Source organism: Aspergillus homomorphus (genome assembly GCF_003184865.1).
Source record: "Aspergillus homomorphus CBS 101889 unplaced genomic scaffold BO97scaffold_7, whole genome shotgun sequence".
NCBI lineage: Eukaryota > Fungi > Ascomycota > Eurotiomycetes > Eurotiales > Aspergillaceae > Aspergillus > Aspergillus homomorphus.
The window spans coordinates 119735-147596 of record NW_020291893.1 but is presented as its reverse complement, the minus strand read 5'-3'; the positions used below and the strand labels follow the sequence as shown (position 1 = coordinate 147596).

General features: G+C 53.3%; 12 protein-coding genes across 12 annotated transcripts; 5 read left to right on the top strand and 7 right to left on the bottom strand.

Moving 5' to 3' along the window:
- Positions 1 to 784: 784 nt before the first annotated feature.
- On the bottom strand, positions 785 to 2614 carry BO97DRAFT_403844 (serine/threonine-protein kinase). The gene has a single exon (XM_025694827.1). The coding sequence runs from the start codon at positions 2159 to 2161 to the stop codon at positions 1073 to 1075; it is 1089 nt and encodes a 362-aa protein (XP_025553944.1). The 5' UTR covers positions 2162 to 2614; the 3' UTR covers positions 785 to 1072.
- A 222-nt stretch (positions 2615 to 2836) lies between these two features.
- BO97DRAFT_412093 (uncharacterized protein) lies at positions 2837 to 4537 on the top strand (the record flags this gene model as incomplete). The annotated part of the gene is made up of 3 exons (XM_025696218.1): positions 2837 to 2892; positions 2958 to 4452; positions 4505 to 4537. 3 exons carry the CDS (start codon positions 2837 to 2839, stop codon positions 4535 to 4537), a joined length of 1584 nt encoding a protein of 527 aa, XP_025553943.1.
- Positions 4538 to 4811: 274 nt separating this feature from the next.
- On the bottom strand, positions 4812 to 6055 carry BO97DRAFT_432497 (amidohydrolase family protein; the record flags this gene model as incomplete). Its single annotated transcript, XM_025697544.1, has 2 exons — positions 4812 to 4858; positions 4909 to 6055. 2 exons carry the CDS (start codon positions 6053 to 6055, stop codon positions 4812 to 4814), a joined length of 1194 nt encoding a protein of 397 aa, XP_025553942.1.
- Positions 6056 to 6586: 531 nt separating this feature from the next.
- Positions 6587 to 8635, top strand: BO97DRAFT_385702 (aminoglycoside phosphotransferase family protein; the record flags this gene model as incomplete). Its single annotated transcript, XM_025693493.1, has 5 exons — positions 6587 to 7125; positions 7204 to 7418; positions 7467 to 7645; positions 7710 to 8301; positions 8359 to 8635. The coding sequence occupies exons 1-5, from the start codon at positions 6625 to 6627 to the stop codon at positions 8633 to 8635; spliced, it is 1764 nt and encodes a 587-aa protein (XP_025553941.1). The 5' UTR covers positions 6587 to 6624.
- Positions 8636 to 10030: 1395 nt separating this feature from the next.
- BO97DRAFT_476220 (uncharacterized protein) lies at positions 10031 to 11708 on the top strand (the record flags this gene model as incomplete). Its single annotated transcript, XM_025700464.1, has 7 exons — positions 10031 to 10182; positions 10242 to 10255; positions 10307 to 10379; positions 10428 to 10759; positions 10807 to 11165; positions 11224 to 11565; positions 11622 to 11708. The coding sequence occupies 7 exons, from the start codon at positions 10031 to 10033 to the stop codon at positions 11706 to 11708; spliced, it is 1359 nt and encodes a 452-aa protein (XP_025553940.1).
- Positions 11709 to 12880: 1172 nt separating this feature from the next.
- Positions 12881 to 13394, bottom strand: BO97DRAFT_422139 (serine hydrolase domain-containing protein; the record flags this gene model as incomplete). Its single annotated transcript, XM_025696773.1, has 2 exons — positions 12881 to 13149; positions 13226 to 13394. The coding sequence occupies 2 exons, from the start codon at positions 13392 to 13394 to the stop codon at positions 12881 to 12883; spliced, it is 438 nt and encodes a 145-aa protein (XP_025553939.1).
- Positions 13395 to 14182: 788 nt separating this feature from the next.
- Positions 14183 to 14759, bottom strand: BO97DRAFT_422138 (uncharacterized protein; the record flags this gene model as incomplete). Its single annotated transcript, XM_025696772.1, has 2 exons — positions 14183 to 14434; positions 14547 to 14759. 2 exons carry the CDS (start codon positions 14757 to 14759, stop codon positions 14183 to 14185), a joined length of 465 nt encoding a protein of 154 aa, XP_025553938.1.
- Positions 14760 to 15242: 483 nt separating this feature from the next.
- BO97DRAFT_422137 (uncharacterized protein) lies at positions 15243 to 16373 on the top strand (the record flags this gene model as incomplete). Its single annotated transcript, XM_025696771.1, has 3 exons — positions 15243 to 15297; positions 15355 to 15874; positions 15935 to 16373. The coding sequence occupies 3 exons, from the start codon at positions 15243 to 15245 to the stop codon at positions 16371 to 16373; spliced, it is 1014 nt and encodes a 337-aa protein (XP_025553937.1).
- Positions 16374 to 17587: 1214 nt separating this feature from the next.
- BO97DRAFT_476219 (aromatic amino acid ammonia-lyase) lies at positions 17588 to 19834 on the bottom strand (the record flags this gene model as incomplete). The annotated part of the gene is made up of 3 exons (XM_025700463.1): positions 19662 to 19834; positions 19496 to 19602; positions 17588 to 19446 (listed from the first exon to the last, which is right to left on the bottom strand). Exons 1-3 carry the CDS (start codon positions 19799 to 19801, stop codon positions 17588 to 17590), a joined length of 2106 nt encoding a protein of 701 aa, XP_025553936.1. The 5' UTR covers positions 19802 to 19834.
- A 966-nt stretch (positions 19835 to 20800) lies between these two features.
- On the top strand, positions 20801 to 23239 carry BO97DRAFT_468760 (acetyl-CoA synthetase-like protein; the record flags this gene model as incomplete). The annotated part of the gene is made up of 4 exons (XM_025699774.1): positions 20801 to 20894; positions 20940 to 21539; positions 21594 to 21907; positions 22139 to 23239. The coding sequence occupies 4 exons, from the start codon at positions 20801 to 20803 to the stop codon at positions 22754 to 22756; spliced, it is 1626 nt and encodes a 541-aa protein (XP_025553935.1). The 3' UTR covers positions 22757 to 23239.
- Positions 23240 to 23317: 78 nt separating this feature from the next.
- Positions 23318 to 24575, bottom strand: BO97DRAFT_464110 (uncharacterized protein; the record flags this gene model as incomplete). Its single annotated transcript, XM_025699483.1, has 3 exons — positions 23318 to 23709; positions 23760 to 24400; positions 24433 to 24575. The coding sequence occupies 3 exons, from the start codon at positions 24573 to 24575 to the stop codon at positions 23318 to 23320; spliced, it is 1176 nt and encodes a 391-aa protein (XP_025553934.1).
- Positions 24576 to 25377: 802 nt separating this feature from the next.
- BO97DRAFT_464108 (uncharacterized protein) lies at positions 25378 to 26503 on the bottom strand (the record flags this gene model as incomplete). Its single annotated transcript, XM_025699482.1, has 3 exons — positions 26045 to 26503; positions 25804 to 25936; positions 25378 to 25742 (listed from the first exon to the last, which is right to left on the bottom strand). The coding sequence occupies exons 1-3, from the start codon at positions 26309 to 26311 to the stop codon at positions 25378 to 25380; spliced, it is 765 nt and encodes a 254-aa protein (XP_025553933.1). The 5' UTR covers positions 26312 to 26503.
- Between the last annotated feature and the right edge of the window lie 1359 nt (positions 26504 to 27862).

The following is a 27862-nucleotide window of genomic DNA, read 5'->3' as shown; positions in this document are numbered from 1 at the left end:
ACCACGCTTCATCACCCATGCCCCGGTTCCAAGATGTATTCTCCGATGACCCAGTCTTGTTCCCTTACGGATTCGATTCGCATTCTTAGTCAAAATCCCCCTCACACTCGGATGGTACCTCGACGACAGCATCCAAACCAGCAATAAGACAAGGTCAAGTCCGATCGGACTGGACAATCCATACGAACAAACCAGTTGGCGAACGTGTTGATTCTACTGTGCATCGCGATCCCAATGCATGATTTGTGGACCATTCCTGTGCGAAGCAGCCGTATCGCCGCAAACGCAGAAATCCGCCGATAAGTTTGTCCAGGGGTTCAACCTTCGGCGAGTTTGTGGGGCCGTAAAGATAGCGGGTCGGATCGGGGTTCGGCGGTGGGTTCAACCTTTCGGCGGGTTCGGAGTGGGCCCGGAGACCGAGGGTTCAACCGTCAGCTTGGCGCCGGGCTTTGTAACCGTCAAACCTGCGCTGTGTTGCTTTCGAGACTACCCGGAGATCTGCCAGGGTTCAAACAAACCATTCGGGTCCTTCTATTCCAGTCCGCCGGTTCAGACTCTCATCAATTATGAACGCTCAAAGGTTATTGCGGTACTATAAGAATATTAGGGCGAGGAACGGCCTTCCTTAAGCAATATTTGGAGAGACTGGTTATAAGCGAAGCCCGCTGCTGGGCGATCAAGACTTGAGCTTGAAATTGTATTAGTCGATATGTTGACGATCTTGGGATCCAATGGAACCAAGCGCTGGGTCTAGATGCGTTTCTTATGCACCACATAAATGCCATGTATGAATCGCGGAGTCAAATCTGCAGCACAGGACCTAGAATACCTTCCTTCCATCTTCTAGCTCAAAGCTATCTATCAATGCCAATTTAGGCCCGGGTGAAATTACAAGCCGACTATTATCCTCTGAGAGCTTTAATGTCTGAGAGTCCGAGCATGGCATTTAGTTCTCTATGCATTGATGTATATGCTACATCGGGTGAAAGTTTCGATAGACCAAGAACGGATGGAGACTACGTATCGTCACTTGACCTTGCGATTTTCTAGCACGTCATGCGCCTGCAACCCGTCATGGCCGCTTTCCAGAGTCGGAGACGTAAGGGGTGGCGACGGGGACGGGGAATCCAGGCTGGACGTTCCCTCTTCTAAAAAAATGGCGCGGATAACCCTCACGACGAAGTTTCTCTAGCTCAGGCCGGATCATGTTACGGATCGCGTCTTCGATAGTCGGATTATCGCGTGGATTGCTGTTGAACGAGTTCTGGGGGGCGTCTTGCTGTGGGCCCTGGTTGTGAGCATTCCCGCGATCCTCCTGGACGTGACTGTTATCGCTCGACAGATTTACGACTCTGGCTGGTCGCTGTGCTTGCCTAGTGCCATACAATCTTCGATTCGGTGTAGACTTGCCGTCCGATCTAGCTCTGGCGACTTCCTGTGTGACCGTGGAAAAGTCGCCTTGGAGCCAGGCCATTTCTGATGCGGCCTGCGCAGAAGGACGCTCGTTAGGGAAAGGAGAAATGAGCGCCTTGACGAACTTCACGCCATCGGGCTCCATCGTGTTCCGCAGCGGCTCCTCGGGGAATGGTTTGCGTCCGCTACAGAATCTCCTGAGGTCGGTGCGTGCGGGGAAGGGGTTGTGCTGCGTGGCGATCCTGTATATCACACAGCCTAATGACCATATATCGACTGCGTTGTTGTATACCGACGTCGGTTCATCGAGATCCAGATCACCGCTCACTTCCGGTGCTAGGTATTGCGGAGTTCCAATGGACGTCTGGAGTGCTGTTCTCTCATGGTTTACGCGCTTTGCGATGCCGAAGTCGCCAATCTTGACCCACCATCGCGCGGTGGGGGGCTTACGGACCACGAAGATGTTACCCGGTTTGAGGTCGCGGTGGGCGAAGTGCTCTGCGTGGATGATGCAGAGCCCGTTGAGCAGATTCATTGCGATGTCCTTGACCTCCTCCTCCGAGATGGGCTGTGAGATGTGGCCCTCGAGGTCTCCAAGGGGGAAGTATTCCATGTACAGGTAAAGGTTGGAGGGATCGTCCAGCCATCCCAGGAAGTTGACCAGTACCTCCTGCTGTTGGTACTGCCGCTTCGAGAACTTGGCCAGTGCGAGGACCTCCCTCTTATAGTTGATCTTGTCGCGTTCCATGAGATCCTTCGGTATGACTTTGACTGCTCGACTTTGGCCGTCGTCATCATCACGTTCTAACCAGACCTTCCCATAGACCCCCCAGCCCAGCGCATCGGGTCGCCGATACCATCTTCGCTTGACAATTCGAATGGCATGGCTTTCATCTCGCTCATATTCCGTGTGGGTGGTACAGTCCTGGCTGATCACCGCGTTGAATCGAAAGTGTTGAAGCAAATCCTCAGCCTCCAAGCCATAACGCAAGCTCTTGATTCTCTCAGTGAGCTCTGCATTACCTTCCACCAGATTGAGCAAGTCATCATACGATGAAGAGGACATGGTGGTAAATGCCGCATATCAACATAGCACCACAACCTTAAACAGCAAAGGGATAATTATGAGAGAGCCCGAGGGGGAGGAGGGGCAGAAGACGAGACGCGTTGAATGGATGAGAAGGAGGTAGAAGGGGAGAAAGACCTGCGAGCTGGAGGAAGAGAGAGCGTAAGAGACAGAGAAAGGTGGCTGAGATGAGCTGGCTAAGTTGCAGGGATGTCGAGGCGGATCCAATAAGAAGACTCGCCTTGACGCCGCAATCTTGAACTCCTTCCTTCTTTCCATCGCGGGGTTAACAGAAACATACTCAACACACGCTTCATCCCTACTGAATTCTATTCCACCTTTTCCTGACTGCACAAAATGGACCCTGCCTCTTTTGCCTTCTCTGTTGTGTCCATGGTGGAATTATGCATCCGGTGAGTTATTCCTTCCTCTAATGGTTGCTCTTTCCATTCAATTCCCCTTTCGCTGACAAGTTTAGTCTTGGGAAAGATCTGTGGGCACGATGTGAAGCCTACCGAAAGGCCGAGTGCGAACTACAGGAAGCAAATCTGAGGGTCCAGGGTCACTGGATCAAGATCGAACAACAACTATCCGCACTTCAAGCGGTTTGGGAGGCGCTACCAGATCCTCTACAGGACCACCAGTGTCAGGTGCTACAAATCCTGCAAAGCAAGCTTGAGATAGCGATTGGGAAACTTGAAAGTCTGAGCGTAAGATCGACAGAAGAAATCGCTATCGAAAGACAGACTGCCACTCGAGGAGCGCGCATCCTCTCCAAATTATCCCGAACGCAGCGAATCGAATATGCCGCCTACGCCAAGGGATCTCTCCAACACATTGTCGAAGAGCTGGAGAGATGGCAGAGAGACTTCGATCCTTCTTGGTTCTTTCTTAGCCGCCTGGCCGTTCAGCTAATTGACCAGAAATTTGATGACAGGAGAGCTGCGGAGAGTAAAGCCGTCTCGACAGTCGTCAATCTCCGCCAAGCCCACCAAGTCAACGAATGCTCAGGAGGAGAGACTTTCGCCTCAATCTTTTTGACAGCAGACTTCCATATAAGTTGCCGTGAGAAGATTGTATTGTCGTCTGCATGGACCGGTCACACCGACGAAGGCCTGGTTGTCATCGATCGCGTCCCATTCAAGACCCAAAACGACTTCGGCCGACGCACCAAGGACGTTCGGGACTTAGCACGCGTTCTTTCCACAGTCGATCCCAAGTTCTTTGGTCTTCTGTCTTGTCGCGGAGTGCTTCGGACAGATAATGCATTTAATCTCATTTTGCCCATTCCACTAAGTTACCAGCAAGCACATCTTCTGAGCCTCCGTTCAATTCTCCCCACCGATGCTCGCATCAGTTATCCTTTAAATGAGCGAGTGAACCTGGCTGCTTCTCTAGCTCGCTCCGTTGTTTTCCTACACTCTTCTTCATTTGTTCATAAGAGCATCGCTCCGGAGAACATCATCATCTGCCAAACAGATCCAACCCTTCTCGGTACTCCCTTCCTGGTTGGCTTTGATCAATTTCGACTGGCAGAAGGCCGGACTTACAGGACTGGTGACAATGCCTGGGAGAAGAACATCTACCGACATCCTGGTCGCCAAGGTATACGCCCTGATGAGGAATACATGATGCAACACGATATATATAGCATTGGTGTCTGTTTGCTGGAAATCGGGCTCTGGACTTCGTTTGTCCAGTATCCTGGGGACATGAGCAAAGCTGTCCCAGAACCCTCATTATCTATTGATGAATTTATCCAAGAGACAGATCAGCGACGGGCGGCAGCCCATATTAAGGAAATGCTCATCAATCTGGCCAGGACTAAGCTGCCATTGCACATGGGCACGATATATGCTGAAGTCGTGGAGTCGTGTTTGACATGTCTCGACAAAAACAACACTACGTTTGGACCTGAGACGGAATTTCTGGATGACGATGGGATCATCGTTGGTGTCCGCTATATTGAGAAGGTACGAATTTTCGCGCTTGACTGTTCTGAATGCTGACTTATTGATTGAATAGGTTCTGTTTGAGCTCCAGAGAATTGTCGTATGAAAGTTGGTCGCACCCCAGTTCCTTGCCCACAAATTTTCAAATACTGGAGAAGGGATCAACGGATTGCACTTCAGCACACACTACCCAATCGCCAGCTGGCCGCTTGAAAGTCTGTCTTGTTCATGTATGAGAGGAATAGTCAGATATGGGAATGTGGGCACTCTGACTTAGGTCGATCGATTCTCGAATGCATTTACTACCCAATTATTTACCTTGTGAACTCAAAGATCAGCACGTTGCTGCCGGAAGCGACGGGCGCATCCAAGGCATTTCCTCAATAACACTGATGGCTACCTTTCCATCTTTCATGCTCGCATTGATCTTTCCAGCCCCAGCGTCGTCATGTTGTGTTTTTTCAAATCGTTGCCAACGTTCCTCCATACGTGTCCTCCACTCAGGATCCTCATGCAGTCCCAGAAATCTCAGCGCATTCCCCGCTAAGATCTCCGCTCTCTGCCTCCAGGTCAAAAACTTGTCTAATCTCTTCTCGCTCGCCAACATCCTCCCCGCCTCAGGCTGCTCCCCAAGTGGAAACGGATAATCACTTCCCATGACGACCCCCCGCAGCCCGACCTTGTTGACCACATATTCCAACAAATCTACATCGTGCGTCAAACTATCCACCCAGATGTTTTCCTTCATGATCACATGCTCCAACGGACTCACGTCTGCCGCATCCCTGGCCACCAAATCTGGCCGACACTCGAATCCACGCTGAATCCGCCCCAGAAGCGGCAGGAACGCGCCGCCAGCATGCGCAAAACAGAGCCTCAGCCGCGGGAACCGCACCAAGGTCCCTGCACAGAGCAAGCGGTGCATCGCCAGCGCGGTCTCGCAGGGCATGCCCACCAGCCAGGCGCTCCAGTACCGCGACCACAGGTCCGGGTTCTCCTGCGGCCAGGCGTAGCCCAACGGGTGGACGAAGACCGCCATGTCGAGGTCCTGACACGCTTGCCAGAATGGGTCCAGGCTGCGGTCGTCGAGCGGGATGTGGTGGTTGATGGCGGTGCCGATCTCGACGCCGTGGAGGCGGAGGTCGTGCTTTGCGCGCTGGAGTTCCGTGACGGCGGCAGAGATGTTCTGGAGGGGCACTGTGGCGAGGCCCAGAAAACGGGTGGGATGCGCATGGCAGAGGGAGGCGATGTGATTGTTCAGGTGCTGCGCCAGGAGGGTGACTGGCTCGCTGGGTTGGTCGTGAAAGAAGAGGATGGGGATCGTGCTGAGGACTTGCACGTCGGTGCCAGCGGCATCCATCTCCGCGAGGCGGGTGGCCGTGTCGTAGCAATTGGGTTCAATGGTGCGGTAGAACTCGTCGCCGATGTAGAGGTCTCGCTTGGTGGTGTCTGTGGCGTTGGGACGTAAGGTCAGCCATGGGGCGGCGGTGCTAGAATCGGAGTCCGAACGGGAACTGTAGGATGATAGATCTGGCAGGGTGGGTGGCATGATGTGCGTGTGCAGGTCAATACGCAGGAGCCCATGCTCCTGGCAAAGGCTGCGAGGGCAGTCGTTACAAGTCATGATGGAAGGTAATGAGAGAGTGATGGTGTTGATGCGACTGCTCGTTTGGATTTGGAGTTAGCATAACATGTAGTTCTGTAGACTAAAGCGGAGCTGTCTCTTCTCCCTCGGAACAAGATCCGAATGGTATTCAGATCAGCGTCCTCATTGACGCGGTAGAGCATTGCACGCGACGACATCATTATCTGGTGTTTACATCATCGCTGTTGCCATAGGTGCTGCCGTCTTGTTGACTTGGTGGCTGGCCCAGAACCAGGACTTGCTGCATGCATGGCGCAATGAAATAGTGCTTAGAAACAGGAAGATCCTTGGTTGTAGCAGAGTTGTGAATCGTGATGGGAAGATGATGCCCGTGTTTTCATACTGCAAAGAATGGGAAGGAAAATGCCCCACCAGGTCCGATCGCGGGCGCGGGAAGACTAATCCACTCGGGACTAGTGCTACCGAGCCCGGACCCATTCTATCGCTGCCTGGGTGCCTGAATGGCGGCTAGATTCACTCCTTGTTTACATGAGGGTATCTGAAGTTCACTGTAGCTTTGAGCGTGTCCCCTGACTGCGCAAGTGAATATGATGATACATGACTTTCGTCTCATGCACCGACTGGTGTCCTATAACATTAAGTATGGACTGTCGTGTCGTATCTATCCTACTCGGAATTTGACGCAGCTGCCGGTCCGTTGTCATCGCCTCTGTTCTTCGAGATCACCGTCATCGAGCTTATTAGCACCTTCCAGACCTTTTCACTCAATACGTACTTTGAGCTCAGCTAAGAATGTGTCCGAATCCGACGATCTGTTCCGTTATACCTCCGGACGTTGGCTCTGGAACGAGGAGCAGCGACTTCAAGACCGCTTCGTCGCGTTCAACGTGTCCGAGCTTCAGACCGTAGCTGCAAACAGTATTGGGGCTAATAAATGCGTCTCGATCACAAAGCTGGCAGAGGGCGGCTCCAACAGGGCATTCTTGCTCAAGATGGACGATGGCAGATCTGTCATCGCAAAGCTTCCTTATCCCATCGCCGGACCCAAGTACTACACCACCGCGTCTGAAGTCGCGACCATGGACTTTGTACGTATTGCAAACAGGCTTTGTTTGCGGGGTTCCAGGGGTATCCGGTCAATGTATACCGAATTGACCAGTCTATAGGCTCGCACTGTTCTTGGGATACAGGCACCGAAAGTCTTTGCTTGGAGCGCGGACAGTCACTGCGCTGTCGGTGCTGAATACATTATCATGGAGGTAGCACCAGGAACACAGGTGTTGGAGGTGTGGGACGACGATTTTGACCCGAAACAGAAGCTCTCGATCACACGTGGTCTTGTGGAGTTGCACAAAAAGATGTGTTCGATGTCTCTGAACTGGTTGGTATCGCAATGTGACATTGACGCCACGAGCTAACCTCGATCCAGCTATGGGAGTCTGTATTATGCCGCCGAGAATATTCCTGGCGCCGTGCCGGTTGAGCTTGCCGGAGACATACCCGCTGAGGTGAAAGAAGAAGCAGCGAGGCGGTTTGTCGTTGGCCCTGTTGCAGAGAGCAACTATTGGACTGGAGAACGCGCACACATGACCCTCGATCGCGGACCATGTAAGCTTTCCGATATGATCTTGCTAGTGTTGTATCTCGTTAGCCCTCAGCTAACTATGCGAAGGGACCCGGCCACAGGATTACATCGCTTCTTTGGCCCATCGAGAGAAAGCCTGGATACAGCTATACGCGGTTCCCAGGGGCGATAATGACGAACCGGACACGGCAGGTCAAAACTCCCCGGCCTGTCACATTGAACTGATTGACAAGTACCTGCAAGTCGCACCGATTCTGCTCCCTGAGGACCCTACCATTGTTGCACCATATCTCTTTCACAATGATCTTCACAACGGCAACATCTTTGTCGAAGACGGCAAAATCACCAGTGTGATAGACTGGCAGGGGCTCTGGGCCGCACCCCGGTGGCTCCACGGGCGACCCCCGAAGCTCATTCGATACCAGGGCGAGATGATCTTGCGTCTTCCCGAGAACTTCCAGGAGCTCGATGCCGAGGAGAAGAAGAAGGTCAGAAGGACGATCTCCAAATCTGTGGTCCAGTATGTCTATCAGACGGAGGTCGAAAAAGAGATCCCAGTTCTCTACGAGGTCTTTGTAACAGACTATGGTCGCCTGCGATGCAACCCAGTTTTCTTCGTAGTTGACACCTGGAGTAATGAGATCGTGTGCTTGAGAGAGAGTTTGCTGCAAATTGTCAAGTGAATATCCATCTGCCTGTGCGTCCGGTGTCGGCCTCTCGCTGACTTAGTTTCCAGGTATTGGGATGAAATGGGCTTTGGCTTTCCGTGTCCGATACATTTTACGGAGGAGGAACGGCGGACTCATCTAGAGGCAGCCGATGGGTGGAACAACGTACAGGATTTCTGGGATGCCATCTCGCCCGTTCTCGATCGGGATGGCTGGACTCATGCTGATACATATGATGAGGCGGTTGAATTGTTCAAGTTGATGCGGAACTGGGGCCTGGAAAATCTGGAGGGGAAGATGAGGGAGATGTTTGAGAAGGCGACAAGGAGGGCGGACGATCTCTAGATCTGGCGAGATATCGCTTTGCCTAGTGTACAGTATGTTCTTTCAAACTCCCCTCGACTAGACCGCAGGTTTCTTTTTTGCCATTAACCCACTACACTTATCAGTCTGGTAATGAAGAGGCGCATGATTAAGGTGATTTGACGTGGCCGAGTAAGATGATACATCACTTTTGGAAAAAGTAGCAACTTGTTGCGGGAATGTGATCATTATATATTATGGCCAGTTTGACCATTAGATATGTAGCTTGAGGGTAGATTAACTGACGTTGGCTACAATCGGAACGTTGTAGGGAGGTTTCTCGTGTTAGCATCCTAGTATGTACAGTACATTGTGATTGTGTAGCGAGGTAGGTAGAGGCAATCAAGCATACCGTCTTTGATAGCAAGCCCAACCAGAGGACTGGCACGTCTCAGCGATCTCGCCTAAGAGCACGGATATGGCGGGTCAGCCACCACAGATGCCAAGGCAGAAAAATCTTGAGGGAGAACCGAAGCTTTGCGCCAAGACTGCAAGACCTCCTCGGAACTTAGAAGCCGGCACAGCCGTCCACCGGTATAAGAACCTGGAGTATTGAGGAGCCGAGGCAGTGCTCTGAGATAAGCAAGAACAAATCACTTGCCTCCTACGAGTTTCCATCAGCTAATTGTTCGTCATGGAAACAGTCAACAAATGTTGGTAAGCCATCTTATCATGAGCTGCAGCTTTTTATAAAATTTCTAGAAGCAGATCGGAATCCCACCGAGCCGCTTGGCCCTGACTGGGGCCGCACCAATCACGCGCGGGCGGAAGAGCGGTTATTGTCGGACAACCGCGCAGTGCCTCGCCAGCGGGGCAAATCTGTTACTTAATTTCAACCGCGATCAGCAACCATTGGGCAACAAGCAACTTCCCGCCCCGCCCCTATCTGAGGGAGAGTGGAGCTCAACGCACCAATGGCTGTTATCACCGCGATAATTCCGCCATGGCCGCAAGCAGCCAGACGCTGATCCCCCAACAGGGCAGCCACGATTACCGCCTGAGGTTACCCTTACCACCTTATCTCGCCAGTCTGCTTTTCTCCTCTCCTCTCCTCTCCTCTCCCTCTCCTCCTCTGTTATTGTGTTGTGTTCTGGTCTGGTGTCAGTGCTCGTGCAAAGTCTACCTGGTTCGTCCGCTGGTCTCGGTTTCAAGTCTGCATTCTCGGCTTCAATTCCACTGCAGCGGAGGAACGGAATTGAGTTTCCAGACCGTTTGACCCACCAGCCCGCCAGAAATTTTCTGTCCTGCAGCTGTCACTGCGCCACTCTTCGATCTTTTCTCCGATTGCGACGGTGATCCAGCTGCGGTGCTGCTTGTTATCGTTATTGCTTGAGTCCTCTCTTTCTCCCGGTGACATATCGACAACGCGCGGACGACATGGCGGCTCCGACTCAAAGCGAGGAGATCAAGAAGAATGATCTGCCTCCGTACGATCTCGAGGATCTGAAGGCTGTAAACGAGGGCAATGAGCCGGATGCTTTTGGCGATGAGGCCCACGCGGAGGTCAAGTATAAGACGCTGAAGTGGTGGTATGTGTTTCTTTGTCCGCACCGACCGCAGCCACCAACTGATCTGACAAACAATGCAGGCAATGTGGAATGTGTACGTGATTTGCGACGGAACAATGGGTCCGGCCATTACTAACGGCAGTAGTCATGATTGCAGAGTCCGTCTCGCTGGGTGTCTTGTCCCTGCCTGCAACGCTGACTGCGCTGGGCCTGGTGCCGTAAGTGATCATACCATGACTGCTTCTGGACTATGCTAATCGATGCAGCGCCATCATCCTGATCGTTGGACTCGGTATCCTTGCGCTCTACACCGGCTATGTCATCGGCCAATTCCGCGAACGTCACCCCACGATCCACAACCTGGCTGATGCGGGAGAGATTCTGATGGGTCGGTTCGGTCGCGAGCTCTTCGGTCTCGGTCAGATTCTGTTCTCCATCTTCATCATGGGCAGTCACATTGTCACGTTCACGGTGATGATGAACACGATCACCGACCATGGTACCTGCTCGATGGTGTTCAGTGTGGTCGCGTTTGTGATCTGTCTGGTCCTGTCGCTTCCGCGCACCATCAAGAATCTGACCTACATCTCTTGTGCTTGTGAGTAATCCGGATATGATTCGAAAGGCGATGGCTGATTGTTGTAGCATTCTTGAGTATCTTCACGGCTGTGATGATTACCATGATTGGTGTGGGTGTGCAGTACAAGGGAGGACAGAACATCAGTGTGACCACCGATACGAACTTGTATCACGCGTTTAACGGTGTCACCCAGATTGTGTTCGCCTACTGCGCCCACGTGGCCTTCTTCGGTCTGATCGCAGAGATGGAGGAGCCCAAAGACTTCACTAAGGCCTTGTGTCTGCTCCAGGGTTTCGAGATCGCCCTCTATGTCACCGCTGCGATTGTCATCTATTACTATGTGGGTAATGGTGTCGACTCCCCCGCTCTTGGTTCGGCTGGTCCGGTGTTGAAGAAGGTCGCCTACGGCGTTGCCATCCCGACGGTATGACCTTGTAAACTCGAATCCTATCCGGGATCGCTGTACTGACGCAACTATATAGATTGTCGGCGCGGGTGTGGTCAATGGTCACGTTGGCTTGAAATATATCTACGTGCGCATCTTCCGTCACTCCGACCGCATGGGCAAGCGTGATTTCGTCGCTGTTGGCTCTTGGATTGCCATTGGTGTCACCTGCTGGGTGATCGCCTGGATCATCGCGGAGGGCATTCCTTCCTTCAGCAACATTGTCAGTTTGATCAGTTCCCTGTTTGCCTCTTGGTTCACCTATGGCCTGTCGGGCGTGTATTGGCTGCACATGAATTGGGGACAATGGTGGTCGTCTCCGCGCAAGATCGCGCTGACCATCATCAACATGCTGATTTTCTGCATTGGTGCCATTATTGTGAGTTTGCTCGAATGTGTCGTTCAATGCTTCCGGCTTATACTAACTGGTGCTAGTGTGGTCTGGGACTGTACGTGTCTGGTAAGGCGATCCATGATGACTCGTCCAAGTCGAGCTTCTCCTGCGCCAACAATGCGATCTAGGGGAGGAACGAGGGACTTGTGATGGTGACGATGGGATGTATATACGGATTGTTTATATATTGTTTGGCTTGGATAAAAATAGATAGCCTTGACTGTTAGCCTTTAGCATGAATGACGTGCATAATGATACTCTACTCAGATTTGTTATCAGAAATGAAACTTGCGTAGTCTCCCAAATCGCCAGCAGTATGTGGGCCCATAGTTGAACCCTGTAGTCATCACTGTCAACACCTCATGCACGCCCTATGGGATAGCCACTCCAACTAATGCCTCATGGACTATGAAAATCGAAACCAAACCAAAGGTCTTTGGGCATGCCTAGAATCCAAACGAGCCAGATGCAGAGACTGGTAGAAGGAACAAGCCCATAACGGATGCAATTCGAGAGATTCAGCTCCTCGGCTTCTGTATATCAATGCGCCGAGTGTTGTCATTCTATACTCTACTTCCAACCAAATCATCATAAATAATCTTCTCCGCCCACTCCGCACAGGCGAGAACCTCCAAGTCTGATTAGATCACTGTCTGGTCAGCCACAACTCAATCGGAAAAACCGATATCAATAACTACACACCTCCCTCCATAAGGCAATATTTGCGCCGCAATTATGCCCCCGATCCCATTCTCCCGATCCGCAAACCAAAACAAGTTCGGCAATTCTTCCCAGGCCGGAGCCCGCTGCTCTCCCCGAGAACGACAGCCCCCAGCCTTCGGTCAGGTCGTCCGCACAGGGGACCAAAGTGCAGGGGTTCGCCAGCAGTGGTTTAGCTGAGGGTGTATATTCGTTGCAGTATCTGGGCATAGAGGGGATTTGGTCTGTGAACATTTCTGCAGCTCGTCAGGGACTTTTTCACAAGTTGGAAAGTGAAGAGGAAATGTACCGCGAACTGTCTGAGGCTTGAGAAGGCGGACTCCAGTGTTGGGACTCGTGCCGTTGTTTAGGAGCGTCGCGATGATACCTACCATCTTTCAACCTCTGTTGTATCTTCAAGGAGAGTGTAATGCCCTACGACAGAACTCAATTGGCGCACCAAAACAACCCGCGCCTCCCATGCAGAAACGTGTCTCCTCCTCCCTGGGGGCGCAGGGGAGCACCGCGTACCGATACAGATGGTCCGTGATACTTACCGACCCGTCTGGTGCACGCTGATGCATGTCCGCCAGCTTCGCCTTCATATCTTCCGTCGGAAGAAGGTGATACGCTGGATCTCCAGGGGCCGCAGAATGAAGGTCTGGAAGTATGTTTCCAGCGAGAGGCCCGTCAAGCGCCCCACGAGCCGACCCACCCGGTCCAGTCCGACTCCGTACTTTAAATTGGTTCCGGGCTGCTTGAGCAGCGGTCGGTGCAGCACGTCGTGCACGTTGCTCGAGAAGTCGTCTGGTTCGATGGGTCGCGACCATCCCAGGAGCTTGGGGTCTTCGAAGGCGTAGCCGAAGCCGGCTGAATTATACCGTTGGGTTAGTAACTTGCGTGCGTCTCAAGCTTTGGTTGGGGATAGGGGAGGGGGAATGCATACATGTATGATTCAGGAGCATCCGCAGCGTCAACCGTCTCTCCTTAGCGACCAGCTTCACCCCCCCGCTGCCATCGCTTTGCAACACCTTCACGTCTCGCAGCTCCGGCGGCAATGCTTCCAGTTGTGCGCTGTCGTCCAGCGCAAGCTTGCCTTGCTCTACTAGCTGCATGCATGCGATGCTTGTAAGCAGTTTATGCATGAGGCCATGTTGAAGATCGTGTCTAGAGTCATGGGCGTTTCCTGGTCCAGACCCGTCTTCCTGGAGGCGTGGCTGAAGTTTATCTCGCCTGTTTTTCAACTGCTGCGTACACGAGTCTCGGGATTTTAGGCGATGAGCCGCTTCTTAGAGTGTCTATTGCTGCTCGGGCCCTGGTTTCGGCCGGAGCTGATAGACCTCTAGCCATGATGAATCAATTTTGGGTGCTGGAAGGGTTCAACGTGATTATGGCGAGGTTTCGGGGTAGAGCGGACGTGTAAGTCTGGTAGTGAATATCTCGTCTCAACTGGCCGCGCGAGCGTGAGTGCTTTAGATGCAATAGTATTGATAGGAACCAGTACAGATATGAGATGCTTCATGTAGCACTGGCTTTGAACTTGGAGCCAAACCTTGATTAGTTTTGAGGCGTGAAGCATCTACCCCCTTAAGCAGGTGGGCCAAGACAACCACGAAACACAAGGCAATTTGGGCAAAGGCTGATGCTGATTGTTATCGGCAGACTGAACCGACACTGTCTGAACAGAGTCCACCGCTGCCAAACGACATTACGCTACGTACTAAGCACAATACTACGCGAGAGGAATCGAGAAACTAACAAGACTAATGCACAAGAGAGATCATGCAGATATGCATCGAGGGTGTAGACATATCGCATTGTTTGATATGAAATGACTGAGAACCCAAGCCAGTCTTCCCAGAAGAAGAATTTCAACCTGCCACGCAACTGGCCACCTCCGACTTCACATCAACATCAATGGACAAGCAGCCTCTGCCGCGATCTCAGCCCGCATGCCAAGCACATTAATCTCCTTCACGATGACCGTACACCACGTCGGGGTGTGGCCCGGGCACCGCCGGCGGAACACGCAGTGCATTTCCGCCTCATCACCAGGGCTGCTCAGGTAGCTCACGAGCCTATAGGCCCGGTGCGAGCCTTGCTCCACTCGCGCGTGCTTCAGCGCTGCATCCGAACAGTCGAAGATGGCGTCGAACTGTGGCAAGGTTGAGGCTGATGTGGCCTGTGGTGAAGACGAGGGAGTTGCTGGGTATGACGAGCACGGTTGCTGTTGTAGATAGTGAAGTAGGTTTCAGGCAGTTGCTCACGGGGCCGGAAGGTTTCGGTAGATGATTTGCGGGGTGGTCATTTTGGGTGATTGCGGAGGTTGAGGTTGGGGTTGAAGGGTGGTCCTGACTGCCTAACGGTGCCATGCGTGCGGGGTGGTATTTATCAGCTGGGCCCCGATTCTTCACTGGCTGAGGATAAATCAGATCCAGGAAGCAGGAGAAGAGGGTGGTTGAGGTTTGGGATCGTGCCATGGGGAGGGTGGGCGGGCTGCGGGAGTTCTCGGTTGCCTCTTAGGGCAAAACTGCCACACAGCATGTAACAGTACACTACTCCCCATAGCGACTATAAGTCTGACCCACCAGATCTACTTTCCCCAGAGAGTCCAGGCTTGTCTCTGAAACCAAAACTATATTGATCTTGACCCATACATCTCTCGACACTCTACGCGCATTATGCCCCAACCCAACCCTTGAGCGGCCGGGACGCAAGATGGCTATTCCTGGGCTCGCGCAACCGGAGTGACTGAAGGCAATCTCCGCTGCAGAGGAGTCATTGAGCCGAGCGGCAATCGGAAAGCCCCCGCAGGCCACGTCTACGATGTGATTGTGATCAGAGCAGGCTACGCTGGGCTGATTGCAGCTCGCGATCTGGCTGAATAGGGTGAGTTGGAATTGATCTGGCCTCAATAAAAGACTATTATATGACTAACAGTAAGCTCAGGATGATCAGTGTTAATGCTGGAGGCGCGGGATCGCATAGGTGGACGGACGTATACAGTCGAGGAAGATGGTATGACTTAACCTCAGGGGAGCAGAAGATGTCCAGCACCAGCTAACAAGCAATTAGGGCTGCTCTGGGAAATGGGCGGGACATGGGGCACCCAACACATGGCCTATCTGTTCAAAAAGCTGACCCGCTACAAGATGAATCGCGACCTGATGCTCACCCACAGTCGGGAATACGAGAATGACTACTACACCCTGCACGTCCCAGGGGCCACCTCGCGCAAGCTCACCCATGAAGAAGGCGGCCAGATTGTCGTGCGAGCGTGGGACATCTTTGTCAATGTTGATGGCCAGAACTGCTGTCGCGTCTGTTTCCACTGCCGCACGCCCAGCTGGGCAACGTCCTCGTGCAGAGGGAAGAAGTGGAGCGGTTACCGCATATCCTGCCGGGGGCGATTCGACGATATCAAGCATCTACTCAGCGTGGAAGAAGCGGAGGTGCTCGTCGCCCTGCTCCTGCATATCTGGGGAGGGAGTCTGGAAACCTCGAGCTTATGGGATATGGTCCGCTCCCACGCGCTGATGTCGTTTAGCGCCGAGAACTTCACCCCGGTGTGGACGACGTTCAAGCTGCGCGAGGGGTAGTCCGAGCTGGCCCGGCGCATGTTCAATGATGCTGTGGACAATGAACTGCAGTAAAGCTTGCGCATTGCGGTGCGTGCGATTGATGACCGCGGCAGCCTCGTGCAGGTAACCGCTGCATCCGGCTCTATCCATCAAGCGCGTCGAGTCATCAGCACCATTCCGCTAAATGTACTACACTCTATTCGAGTTCAATCCTCCTCTCTCCCCGACCCGCCAGCAAGCAATCAATATCGGCCATGTGAACTTCATGACCAAGATTCATGCCGAGGTATCAGGCCCTGGTCTGGCCTCGTGTACGACGCCGATGAGATCTTCATGTGTACCACTGCCGGCGGCATTATGTCTATCACCACACTCGATGGCCAGCTGGTGAAGGATGGGAAGGTCAGGCTCATTACGAAGAAGATTTGGGATGGTTACTGGGCGATTCACTATGATCCGGCCTTTAGCTTCGCCATTACCAATCAAGACGAGAAGAGTAACTCATCACTGTGAGATTATGTTTAGTGGTGTAAATGTACGTCTGATGTTTTAGATTGTCTCTGCTTTCATTGCTGGAGGCTTTCCCGTCTGTATTGGTAACCTACTGGATCCGAGAGAATCTAACCATGTCTCCCGGAATGTACCTTGAGAAGGCTATGATAACGCGAACTTTCGTCTAGGTTTCAATGAGTAGATTACTGGAGTCATGTGTCTGTCGGCTGCTTGCACAACGGAGACAGAGATACCCAGTCCCCCGATGTAAATCGGCTTATAGCAAACGCGTCCAGTATAGATCAATCTCTGCACACTTGGCTGGATAACTTTGGGCAGTCCCGAGGTCGCAGATCAATGCTAAGGGTAGGAAGCATTCCGTCAAGCCACTTCCGGGATGTTGGCTTGGTTCGCATGACGAAGTGACATGGAACCGGGTTCCACTCCAGCATCTCGATCTGGTGCTCATGCGAACTGTCTCCAGTGTACATCAGCGGTGTAACCACGGCCAGCGCTGTAAACAGACTCAGCTTGAAGCCAAACCAGACTGCATCAGCTGCGTGCAAATGTACTCATCACCAACCACGCCTCAGCTGCACAATGACGAAGAGACCACCAGTCCGGATCATCGATTCGTTTTCGGTGAAGCCGTTGCGTATGATCTGTACAACCAATCCAAACCCCAAGACCGAGTCCCTGTCACAAATGAGTTTGAGATTGATTGGCTTGCTGCATAAGGACCACATCTGATGCCTCGGCTCTGCTTCGTCTCCAGAACATGAGCGATGCGATCTCCTTTCGACGCCGGGTCGAGATCGACCATTCGGAAAATAGTCCCAGGATGATGATCGGTGGAGCGATTAGTCCTCGGTGGTTGTCGATTGGGTTTGCTCAGGTACAGTGATATCTGCTTGTGTTGGGCTGCTATTCGTGGGATTAGACCGTGGCGAGAGATGGTTTATGCTCAAGTCTAGGTTTACGTGTTCATTTCCGCGGTAGACTGGTCAAGGATAGCGGCGCAGTCTACTCACTCATGCAAGATGATGCGTTGAAGTACTTACCAGAACGAACCAAGCTCGTCTGTATCCTCAGCAATGAACAAGAGAAATAGTCTAGTATTATCACATGTAAGATCTATACAACACAAACTCCAATCCAGTCCAGTCCCAGCCCAGGAAAAACCAAATCAATCTCGAGCAAGTACACGAAGAAAATCTAAACCTCTCCTACAGCAGCTAAGACATAACCTTCTCGAACAACCCGCTGACGAGCTCCCCCCGCCGCACAGCCTCGTAGATGACACTGACCCACGAGCCAACTGTCTTCTTCTCGCGGCCATCCAGCTCCGTGGCACCCGGGGTCGGGTGCTCGACGAAGCCCTGGTGGAAGGGCACGCCCAGCTGCTCGCGCACCAGGGTGTAGAGCACCTTGGCGCCAGCGCCGAGCAGCTCAGGAGTGTGCGGACGCTGCTTGAAGGTCTCAGCGGTGATGGAGTACGCATCGCCCAGCATGGCGATGGCCTGCGTCTTCCAGGCGGTGATGTCGCCGAGAGTGACGGCGGCGCCAGCAGCGCCAACAGACGCAGTGTGGTCGACAATGACAGGGATGGCGGCCTGCACGGTCTGAGCGAAGCGGTCCGGCAGCGAGACGCGGGTGGTCGTGCCCCAGGTCGTAGTCAGCGTGGCCAGGAGCTTCTCGATGAGCGCCTCCAGCACGTCGGCGGGGAGACTCGCGAACGAGGTGCGCGTCAGCGCCTCGACGCGCGGGCGCATCGTCTCTAGGAACCGCAGGTGCAGTGCCCGAAGGTCCAGCGCCTGACAGGCGATGTACAAGTACGCTGCTGACATCAAGCTGACCAGCTCCACCGCCTGCATCGTGTACCGTGCACTGATGAACGCCAGCGAGTTGACGGCCTGGTTGCGCATCTCCGCTGTCTGCACGTGCGCGCTGACCGGGTGCGCCAGATACGCCAGCTCGGACATGTACGCGGCCATGCTGATGTCCACGCCCTTCATCGTAAAGGAGCAGGACGGGTCGTCTGCGACTAGGTTGGTGGGGAGCCCGTTGTTGTAGTTCGGGTCCACGAGTTCCGTGGCCTGCGCAAAGAGGATCTTGCCGAGCATTTGGAGGGAGAGGCGGGTCTTTTCCATAGCGGAGGTCACGGCTGCTGCTTGGAAGTTGGCGCCGCAGTAGATCTCTGAGTTCTCCGTGTCGACGAGCGGGTTGTCGCAGGACGAGTTGAGCTCGGTGGTAAGTTGCCGGTCGGCGAGGAGGAGATCCTCCAGCTGCGGGCCGACCCATTGGGGCACACTGCGCCAAGCGTAGCGATCTTGGATCAGACCGGAGCGTTTGCGGTCTTTCTCGCGGTGAACGCCGACGGCCAGACGGGAGCCCTGGAGGAGGGCGAGCACGTTGCGCGCGCACTCGATCTGGCCGGGGTGCGGGCGGGTGGCGGAGATGAAGGGGTGGAACGACTCGGCGGTGCCCATCATGGCTTCCACGCCCATGGCACCGAGGGCTTGGGTGGTGATGGCGAGTTGGTGCGACTCGTGGAGGGCCAGACTGGCGAGGGCTGCCGAGCAGGCGGTACCGTTGACCAGACCCAGACCCTCCTTGGGGCCCATGACGCGGCGAGGGATGCCGGCCGCGGCGAGAGCGTCGTGGGCAGACATGACCTGGGGGGGAATGGAGGGGTCGGCGTTGGCGACCTGCACGTAGATGTCGGGCGATCCCTCGACGGCACCGGCAATGTAGGAGAGAGGCATCAGGTCACCGGAGGCGGAGACGGAGCCACGCAGGGGGATGACAGGGGTGATGCGATGGCGCAGGAGGTCCAGAAGCCCCTCGAGCACGTTGAGCGTCACGGCGGAGTGGCCGCGGGCGTTGCTGTTGGCACGCACCACAATGGAGGCTCGCACCCACGGACTAGGCATGGCTGTAGGCCCGGCAGCGGAGGCCACCCCCCGTGCATCTCCGGTGGTCTTGTCAGCTGCAGTCAACACACCGGCTTGGGTGAGCTGCAGTAGAGCAGCTTGCAGGGCTGAGGCCTGATCTGTACGCGAGTCGGCACTGCCGCCAAAGCCAGTGTTGACCCCTAGACTAAAGTTAGCAGGCGGAGGAGAATCAGGGACGATCAAAGGTACCATAAACACAGTATCCATGGTCGAGGTGGTCCATCAATACCCGTACACTGTCGGTGATGGCGCCAATCACGGAGGGGTCGGAGGAGAGCTTGGGAAGACAGCCATGGCTGGGGACACAGGTCAGTAAGAGCATCAAAGTGGGATTGAAGGGCTCAATCCAACGTACTAGGCAACTGCGACAACAGAGGCAATGTCCAGGCTGTTTCCATCCAAATCAACAGCCGGGTTGGCACGCAGCTCCTGTAACCGCGACCAGGTGCGGTGAGCTGTGGCCAGATGTGTGGGAGGTTCAGGGAGATGAGGCATGATGGGAATCAGAGAGCAAAAAGAAAAATGGAGAGTGGGTGAGACAGAAGGGCACAGAAACAGCACTGTCAGACAGGAAGCACAGCATGAGCAGCCCCGGGGATTTATAGGGCGCTGACACCTGCAGCTGGCTGCATGCAGACTTCCTGGTCATTGATTCGATCCACTGACGGCATTGATTCTGAGCTGGTCTGCAGCAGTAGCAGCAGCAGTAGCAGTAGCAGTAGCATCCCCTGTTGATCTCTCTCTTTTTTTTTTTCTTTTTTTTTTGTTTGCTCGTATTGTAATCTGGGCGATAAGCCTCGCTGCAGGCGCTGATTTGTCCGGATGGACGCATTTGAGCCCGCCACGATGACTGCGTCAGTTTCACACGCCAATGCAGGGGCCGATCAGTGGAGGAACTTGCTGGAGGTATTATCCAAATAGCCGTCACTATCCGGGGGTCAGAGTCAGAGTCAGAGAGGGTGATCAGCACACGATCCGGATGTTTCGTGAACGCAAGTTCAGCTCAGTTCGTTCAGCTGTCCTGCACTGGAACCCTGTCTGTGCCTCCCGTGCCGTGCCGACCCAGCATGATGGACCAATTGACCCGATCGGAACAACCGAATCGAGTGAGTGCAGATCGGGAACCACATGGCGGAAGTTATTCCAGGACGATCAGTGGAGACTACTGGGTTCAGGCACGGCAGTGAAGCTCATCGGTGGGTGTGAGAGTCGATCGCATCCCAGATATCCGAGTGGAGTTTCTTTTGTTAGGGCAAGCCAAGTTCCATCACGGCAGATTTCAAGGTATGCGCAGAGATTCAAGAACTGGTGGAGTTACTGCAGAATGACGATATCCGTGGCCTTTAACTAGTCTCATTCTCTGCGGGTGTTACTCTAGCCTGATGGGTTATTCCGTCTTGACTGACTTTTTTCTTTTCTGTTCTGTTTCTTGTTTGTTGTTGTGCAGTCGGAGTTGTTGTCGTCCCTCTTTCTCCCCCCATAGACAGTGTCATGATGGCGTCGCCTTTCCCTTCCATTGAGATACCCAACCTCGACCTCTGGACATTACTGTTCGAGAGGGTCGATCGTCCCTACGCATCAGACAAAAGTGAGTAAAGACCTCTATCCCACCGCACTGTGCTAATCGCGACAGCGCTCTTCCTGGACCCTCTGAGCGACCACAGCCTCAGCTTCCGCCAACTCCGCCAGCGATCCCTGGCCTTCACCGAAGCCATTCAGCAGCAATGGGGCTGGCAACCCGGAGACGTGCTGATGGTCGTTGCACCCAACTCCATTGCCTTACCTGAGGTGATTTATGGCACACTGGCCGCCGGCGGCGTGGTGTGTCCGGTGAACCCGCACTACCGTGCAGACGAGCTGCGACATCCCCTGACCGATGCGCGGGTCAAAGCCGTAGTGACCACGCAGGCCCAAGCGCCAGTGGTGTTTGAGGCCGTCGACCGCGCAGGCCTGTCGCGCGATCGCGTGTTGGTGCTGGATGCGCTGGTGCGCTCGCTGGTGGTGGACCAGACGCTCTCCGCCGCCCGCGACCAGCCTCACCAGCCCCCGATCGCATCCCCCGAAAACCTCGCCTTTCTGGTTTATTCTTCCGGCACGACCGGATTGCCGAAAGGAGTGATGCTCTCGCACCGCAATCTGGTCGCGAACCTGGCGCAAAACGTGGCGATTGACGGGGGCAACCTGACGACGGCCGACCGGGCGATTGCCGTGCTGCCTTTCTTCCACATCTACGGTAGCCCTAACTTGCCCCCCAATACCTAGCAAAGGGTATCTAATCGATCCATAGGAATCACCTATCTCCTCAACCTAACGGTCTTCATCGGCATGAGCATCGCGGTCCTTCCGCGCTACGCCTTCGACCCCTTCTGCACGACGATCCAGCGCCACCGCATCACCTACGCCTACGTCGTGCCGCCCGTGGTGCTGGAGCTGGTCACCAATCCACGCGTCACGCAATACGACCTCTCATCACTACGCATGACGCTTTCCGCCGCCGCTCCGCTAGCCGTGGAGTTGATCCACGCCCTAAGAAAGAAACTGGGTGTTCCCGTGCGTCAAGCGTACGGCATGAGCGAGTGTGCGCCGTGCACACATTTGCAGGTGCGTTTCGCCTCTGCGCTCCCCCTCCCGGCGGCTGTGTGACAGTGACACGTCTCGCCGAGGCTGCATAGCGCTAGACAGGGGCTTGCATGCTGCATGCAACGCATCCATCACATTCATTTCCCCTTTTCATCCTGGATTCCGCCCCCTTCCCCGTTCCCCGTTGCCCGGTTACTTACGGCCGACACCGACGCGAGCGAAGCACCGTGCTGACACAGGCCATCAAAACAGACCTTCGATGAAGCCCTCACTCACCCTGGCTCTGTAGGCCGTCTCATGCCTAATATGACCGCCACCTTCGCGGCTGTGCCAGGCGAGGAATCCGACTCGCATTCCCCGGGCACACGCGAGTTACCCGGGGAGCTGTGGGTGAGGGGCCCGAATGTGTTTACGGGGTATTTGAACAATGCCAAGGCGAATGCCGAGTCGTTCGCCCAGACGACGGGGTACTACAAGACCGGCGATGTGGGCTACGTCGACGCGCGGGGGAACCTGTTCATCACCGACCGCGTCAAGGAGCTGATCAAGTATAATGGGTTCCAGGTGGCGCCTGCCGAGCTGGAGGGGATTATTCTCGGGTTCGACGAGGTGGTGGCGGATGTGGGCGTCGTCGGCGTCGCCAGTGGCACCGCGGGGACGGAGTTGCCGCGGGCGTACGTCGTGGTCAAGGAGGGCGTGGACGCCTCGGCGGAGGTGGGCAGCCGCATTGAGGCCTGGGTGAGAGAGAGAGTCGTGAGTTATAAGCAGCTCAGGGGAGGGGTGCGCTTCGTGGACGCTATTCCTCGGAATCCGTCGGGGAAGATCCTGCGCCGCGAATTGAAGCGCTTGCAGAAGGAAGCGCGTCTATGAGGAATTTTGGGACTTTTGGGATTCTCTCAAAGGCGGTGTGGAGTGGGTTTGTTTTCGAGCTCATTCCGGTACTTTTTTTTTTGTTTTGTTTCATTCACTCTCAGTTTTGCATGTAACTACGGACTCCGGACTGTCCTCCCGTGATCGTCCCCAGGATATCCTAAAACAGCAACGCTTGCCAGATTCTAGATCGAGTCTTGATCGGCCACGCTTGCAGTATCAGAAAGCCAATTTCCTTGAGCTAGCCATGACACCACAATGAGGCAATACTGAGATTGAGCACAGAACTGCAGCTGCAGGGCCCATGCAGCCTCAGCTGCCATTTTCACATCTACCCACTGCAGCTGAACTGTCAAGCACCAGCTCCACGACTGCTGGATTTCAATCTCATGTCAGTCATGAGAGCAATATAGAAAGACAAAAAAGAAATCCAACGGAAGCAAATACTATCATATCGAGACCAAAGAAAGGGGGGCTGGCGTCGATAGCCAACTGCACCAATAAAAGGAGATACTATGTATTCAACGACTGTATCTAACTTATTTTGATTTTCTCTTTAATCTATCTTTGATCTCCAGACATCTCGTCCAAGCACCCCATCAAAGTAACTCGCTCGATCCCAAGCCGGTACAAAAGTGTGGAGATTGAACGATCCTCCGTAGGACTTACAAACTGGAAGACACAGCCCCTATGCCCCACCAGCACCGGACGGTTCTCTTCTTCCCTCGTCGTCTGCATGAGCTGAAAGATACTGAGGCCGAGGAAAGGAGCCACAGGCCACTCAACCGGGTTGTCGTCCAACAGATCCACTCCCAAGGCTCGAGCCAGCATCGTATCGCATCTGCCGCAGTAGCGCACGTTGCGCCGTCGCGCCTGCTGTACGTCGAGGTAACTTTCTTGAAGCCGGCGTATGATCTCAGTGAGGGCACCAGTCCGAGCGGTATCGAGCTTCTCTGTGACATTGTTGGTCTTCGGATGGAGTGTATTAGAGCTGGAGACCAACCTAGCACGTGACGACGAATGGGCAATCCGTTGGCGCAGATCGGACCATCAGCGTAGTAGATTGTCAGCTGAGCGTAGCTGCCGAACTCGCCCCAGCTCCTCGGATACCACGACACCCAGAGACAGTTCATATACGTAGCGTGCGCGTGCGACGGCGGGATATCCTCGCTTGTCTCGTTCAGCAACAGGCTCAGGTATTTCCGAAGCTCCTTCCGACACTGGTAGTAGTCGGCCAGGAGAGCCACTTCCGTCAACGTGTCGATGTCGAGCTTCGCAGGGTGTCTTTCGAAGTGCATGAGCTGCATCAGGATGAGAAAAGGCCAGAGGTTCCAGTCCTGGATCTCGAGCGTGACTGTCCCATTTCTTTGCAGCTCGTCGCTTTCTTTCCACGCGCCGGTGAACATTTTCTCGAACACAGGCGACCAGAACTTGAGCTTTGTATCAGATGCTTGAATCTGATCCTCGGTGGTGGTTTGGGGTTCTGTAGTGGTTGCTTCGTCGGACACCTGTTCTGCAACGGTTGTGGTGATTTCCAAGTTCACTCTCTTCGAGGGACGACTTGATATCATGGGTCGTAGAGGAGCCGATGAAGCTGTCTGTGAGGGGTTGTTGTTTCTCTGCTGAGGACGCTTCTTGTCAGGTCTGCGTATAGATTGGGCTTGGAGCGCATGTACAAGTGGGCTGGCGAAAGATCGATGGGAACAAGCTCGTCGACATTTGTTGGATCGGGGAAGTCTTGGGGAATGAATGACGCTGTAGTCAGGATGAAGGTCACTCTTCCACTCGGATCGAAGATGTAGTTTCGTGTGTCAGGCATGGTAAGACGTCAGTGATGCTGAGCTGTGTGAAGTGGGGTGTACAAGAAATTCAGGATGTGTATATGAGTGAGTTATGACAGACAGAGTGTGTAGAAAGAACAGTCCTGCTTGAATGTGTGGTTGATATGTCTGCCTCAGGCAGAACATAGAACACGCAAAGACATCTGTATCTGTTCTCAATTATAGAAGGCTCCCCAAAGATTACCATCCAAGGTTCATCTTTCCTATAAAGCATGAGATTACACCTCTGCGGCAATACTCTTCCATTCACTGTCGCTGCCTTCCGAGACTCACAAATACAATCTTGAACTGTAAATAGGCAAAATACACAAGGAAAGATACAAAGAAAATTAGAATCAGACAATCTGTGCATGACCAAGCCAAGTATATGCTCAAATCAGCAAGGAAAGTGATACCTAGCAGCAAATCATCGCCATTTTTCAGCCGGTGGCTTGGTGCCCGCTGCAGATTTGAGTTTATCTCCGTATTTCTCTCAGTTGTCTGCTTTGAAGTGATCATAGCGCGGGATGCGGAAAGCGAAGGTAATAACCTCAAGCCTCATTAATACCTTTCCCTCAGGAATCAAGTCGAAGCTGGGGGAACTTTCATTGCATGCCCAAGCTCGAGACCACCCAGTAGAAATCGAGTACAATCATCACAAACCTTTGACACGGCTTGATTTGTTGGACCTTTCCTCATACCCTCGATGATACCCTGCCACGGCGATAATTATGGCGAATGCGATATCAGATCGGCTGAGACACAGACAAAACAATCAACTGGCTCCACAAAATGTTCCTCTCAGACTTGCTCGGGGCGATAACTCCCATGAGTGGAGCCCTTCAGCTTCAACCCTCTAGCATTTTGGTTTACCTGCAGCATATCCAGAAAGTTGTATTGAACCTGCGAAGTCAACTCTGGTCTCGGGTTTTTGAACGAAGCTATATCGTTGAGCAGCTTCCGATATGACAAGCCTCTGTAGGGATGACCCGGCGCCCAGTCATAGTTTGTGATGTTGGTATGGACATTCTTCCTCAGCCATCCCAGCAAGGTGGCATTATCTCCCCACTGGCCCTCCTCGCGCGCGCTCAGAAACTGATCTTCCTTCCTCCAAAGCTTATTCATAATTCCTTCGATGGCGTTCTTCCGGCGTGTGTTCAGATTCTCTACGGTAGATATCAGTATCGCGGTCAACGGCAAAGTTGAAGTTGAATAGGGATCACCAACCAATGATCTCCTCAGACAAAGGCAAGCCGTAAGGCTTCACACTGTCCACGCTCTCTTCGATGGCGACACGTGCGCACGCTTCGAACTTCTCCTTGTCATCCCACACCCAGGATACGAAGAGCCACGCCATCAGCTACTGGCAATCACTAGTAGGAAGCTTGCATCTCGAGTGTAGAATCCACTGGTTTGCATGGAGCTTCAGGAGTGGCGCACACCTGTAACGGTCTGCCAGCTTGGCTACATCGAGTATCATCTGGAAGGAGGTCTTTGCCGGTATCTTGAGCATTTGGCAGTGCATTGCCTGCATCAGAATTAGGAACGGCTTCTCTTTCCACTCCAGATCCAGCTTGATACGCCCGTTGTCCGCCGGCGCCGCATCGAGCATTTCCTTGAAGACCGGCGACGCGAGCCCCAGGCTTTTCTTCGATACTTGGAATTTGATGTCGCCTGGTAAGATGATGAGTATCTCGCCTTCGGGGTCGATTTTGTGGTTGATCTCTTCGTTCATTGTGGTCGCGTTGGGGGATTTATCGCGTGCTTCGAAGGTGAGGGAGGTAAATTGGTTCTCTTCCTGGACGGGACGGAGGTGGGACTTTATACCCTTGCGTCGACTCAGTTGGGCAGGGAAAGTGAATACTTGATGATTTTTTTGGGGTGTGATAATTTATCCATTTAGTGAATGGGATGACCACTCACTGACTGCTGCCTGGGGCATTGTCTTATTTCATGTCTCCGGGGCCGGGATTTATTGAATAAATATTTTAATTATGCTTAGTAATTTTGTATGCTAATTGCATACCTATTTTCATAAACTATAAGGCTTAGCTTATATATTCTTGCGGGGTATCAGTAGCACTACCAAAGCATGAAATTCGAGATGCCTGCAGACCCGCAGAATCTATCAGTGATACCTTCAATTTCCGACGGTTTTGCCCCGTAATCTCCATTTCGCCCTTCGTTGGCGACATTTCTTCACCAGAGACCTGACTCGGAGGAGTATCAATCCTGCGTGGTCAATTGACGAATCCCTGAGATTGTGAATCGAATCAAAACATGAACTCGCATTGCAAACAACACCCACGGCTGTTGCGCGAAATAGCCCCTCGCCCCTGGTATGGGAGAGTCAAGGCTGTAATGGCTTGTTTTCGGTGGTCCTTCGCTTTAAGTCTTCGACGATGTGATGACCAGAAAACAACTTCTCAAATAGAGACTCTGAAACGATAAGCAAACATCAAAGAACCCAAGCATCGTACAACATAGCCATCCACATCGTCATAACCAACACTGCCAATGCAGAAAAACCAAGGCCAATTCAAGACGCGCATCCAGATAGAACATGATCCTTCACAGACCGATCCCCGCATCATATCCTTGGCTGGCAGCACCAGGCATTCCCTCGACAGAAATAATAGTGTCACGCTGATAGCTCTGAGGATAGAGGAAGAAAAGGAAGAATAATACCTCTCCTGGCTTCCCATTATAAAGGAATGTGCAGTGCTTGAAGATAGCGCGCAGGTCCCACACACGCAATAAGCGTCCATCATGGCAGAGTCATCACATGTAGTCGAGGAGGCCGTCGCGGGAAGATCGTCACTCCACGACCAAGACCAGGCCACGCACATGACGCTGTTGCGTTGGTTAAGGTGGAGGATTTGCTTGCAGCAGTCTTGCGGCGGCTTGAAGCCGGGGTCGGAGTGCCCTCGGTGAGTACTTGGTGGATTATATCATCGAGGCATGCGTCAGATATCTCTCTCCCACACTTCAAATAAACACTCCGCTGGAGGTATCTATCTTGGTTCTCACGCGAGAGGTACTATTCTCTGCTTCATACTCGACGTATCCAATATTCAGCCGGCAAAACCAACCTGTGCTCGAATGGTAATTTTCCGCAACGTCTGAGGTAAATCGTAAGACGGACACTCCAGTAGAGAGGCAATTCTCCATAGCTAGTCATCACGAACACCCTGAAAGAAGTGGATATGTGGATATGGATTGAGTCCGTCCTTGTCTGTACTCGAAAGGTCATTTTCCGCGATTTCTATATAACTCGCAGAACAGA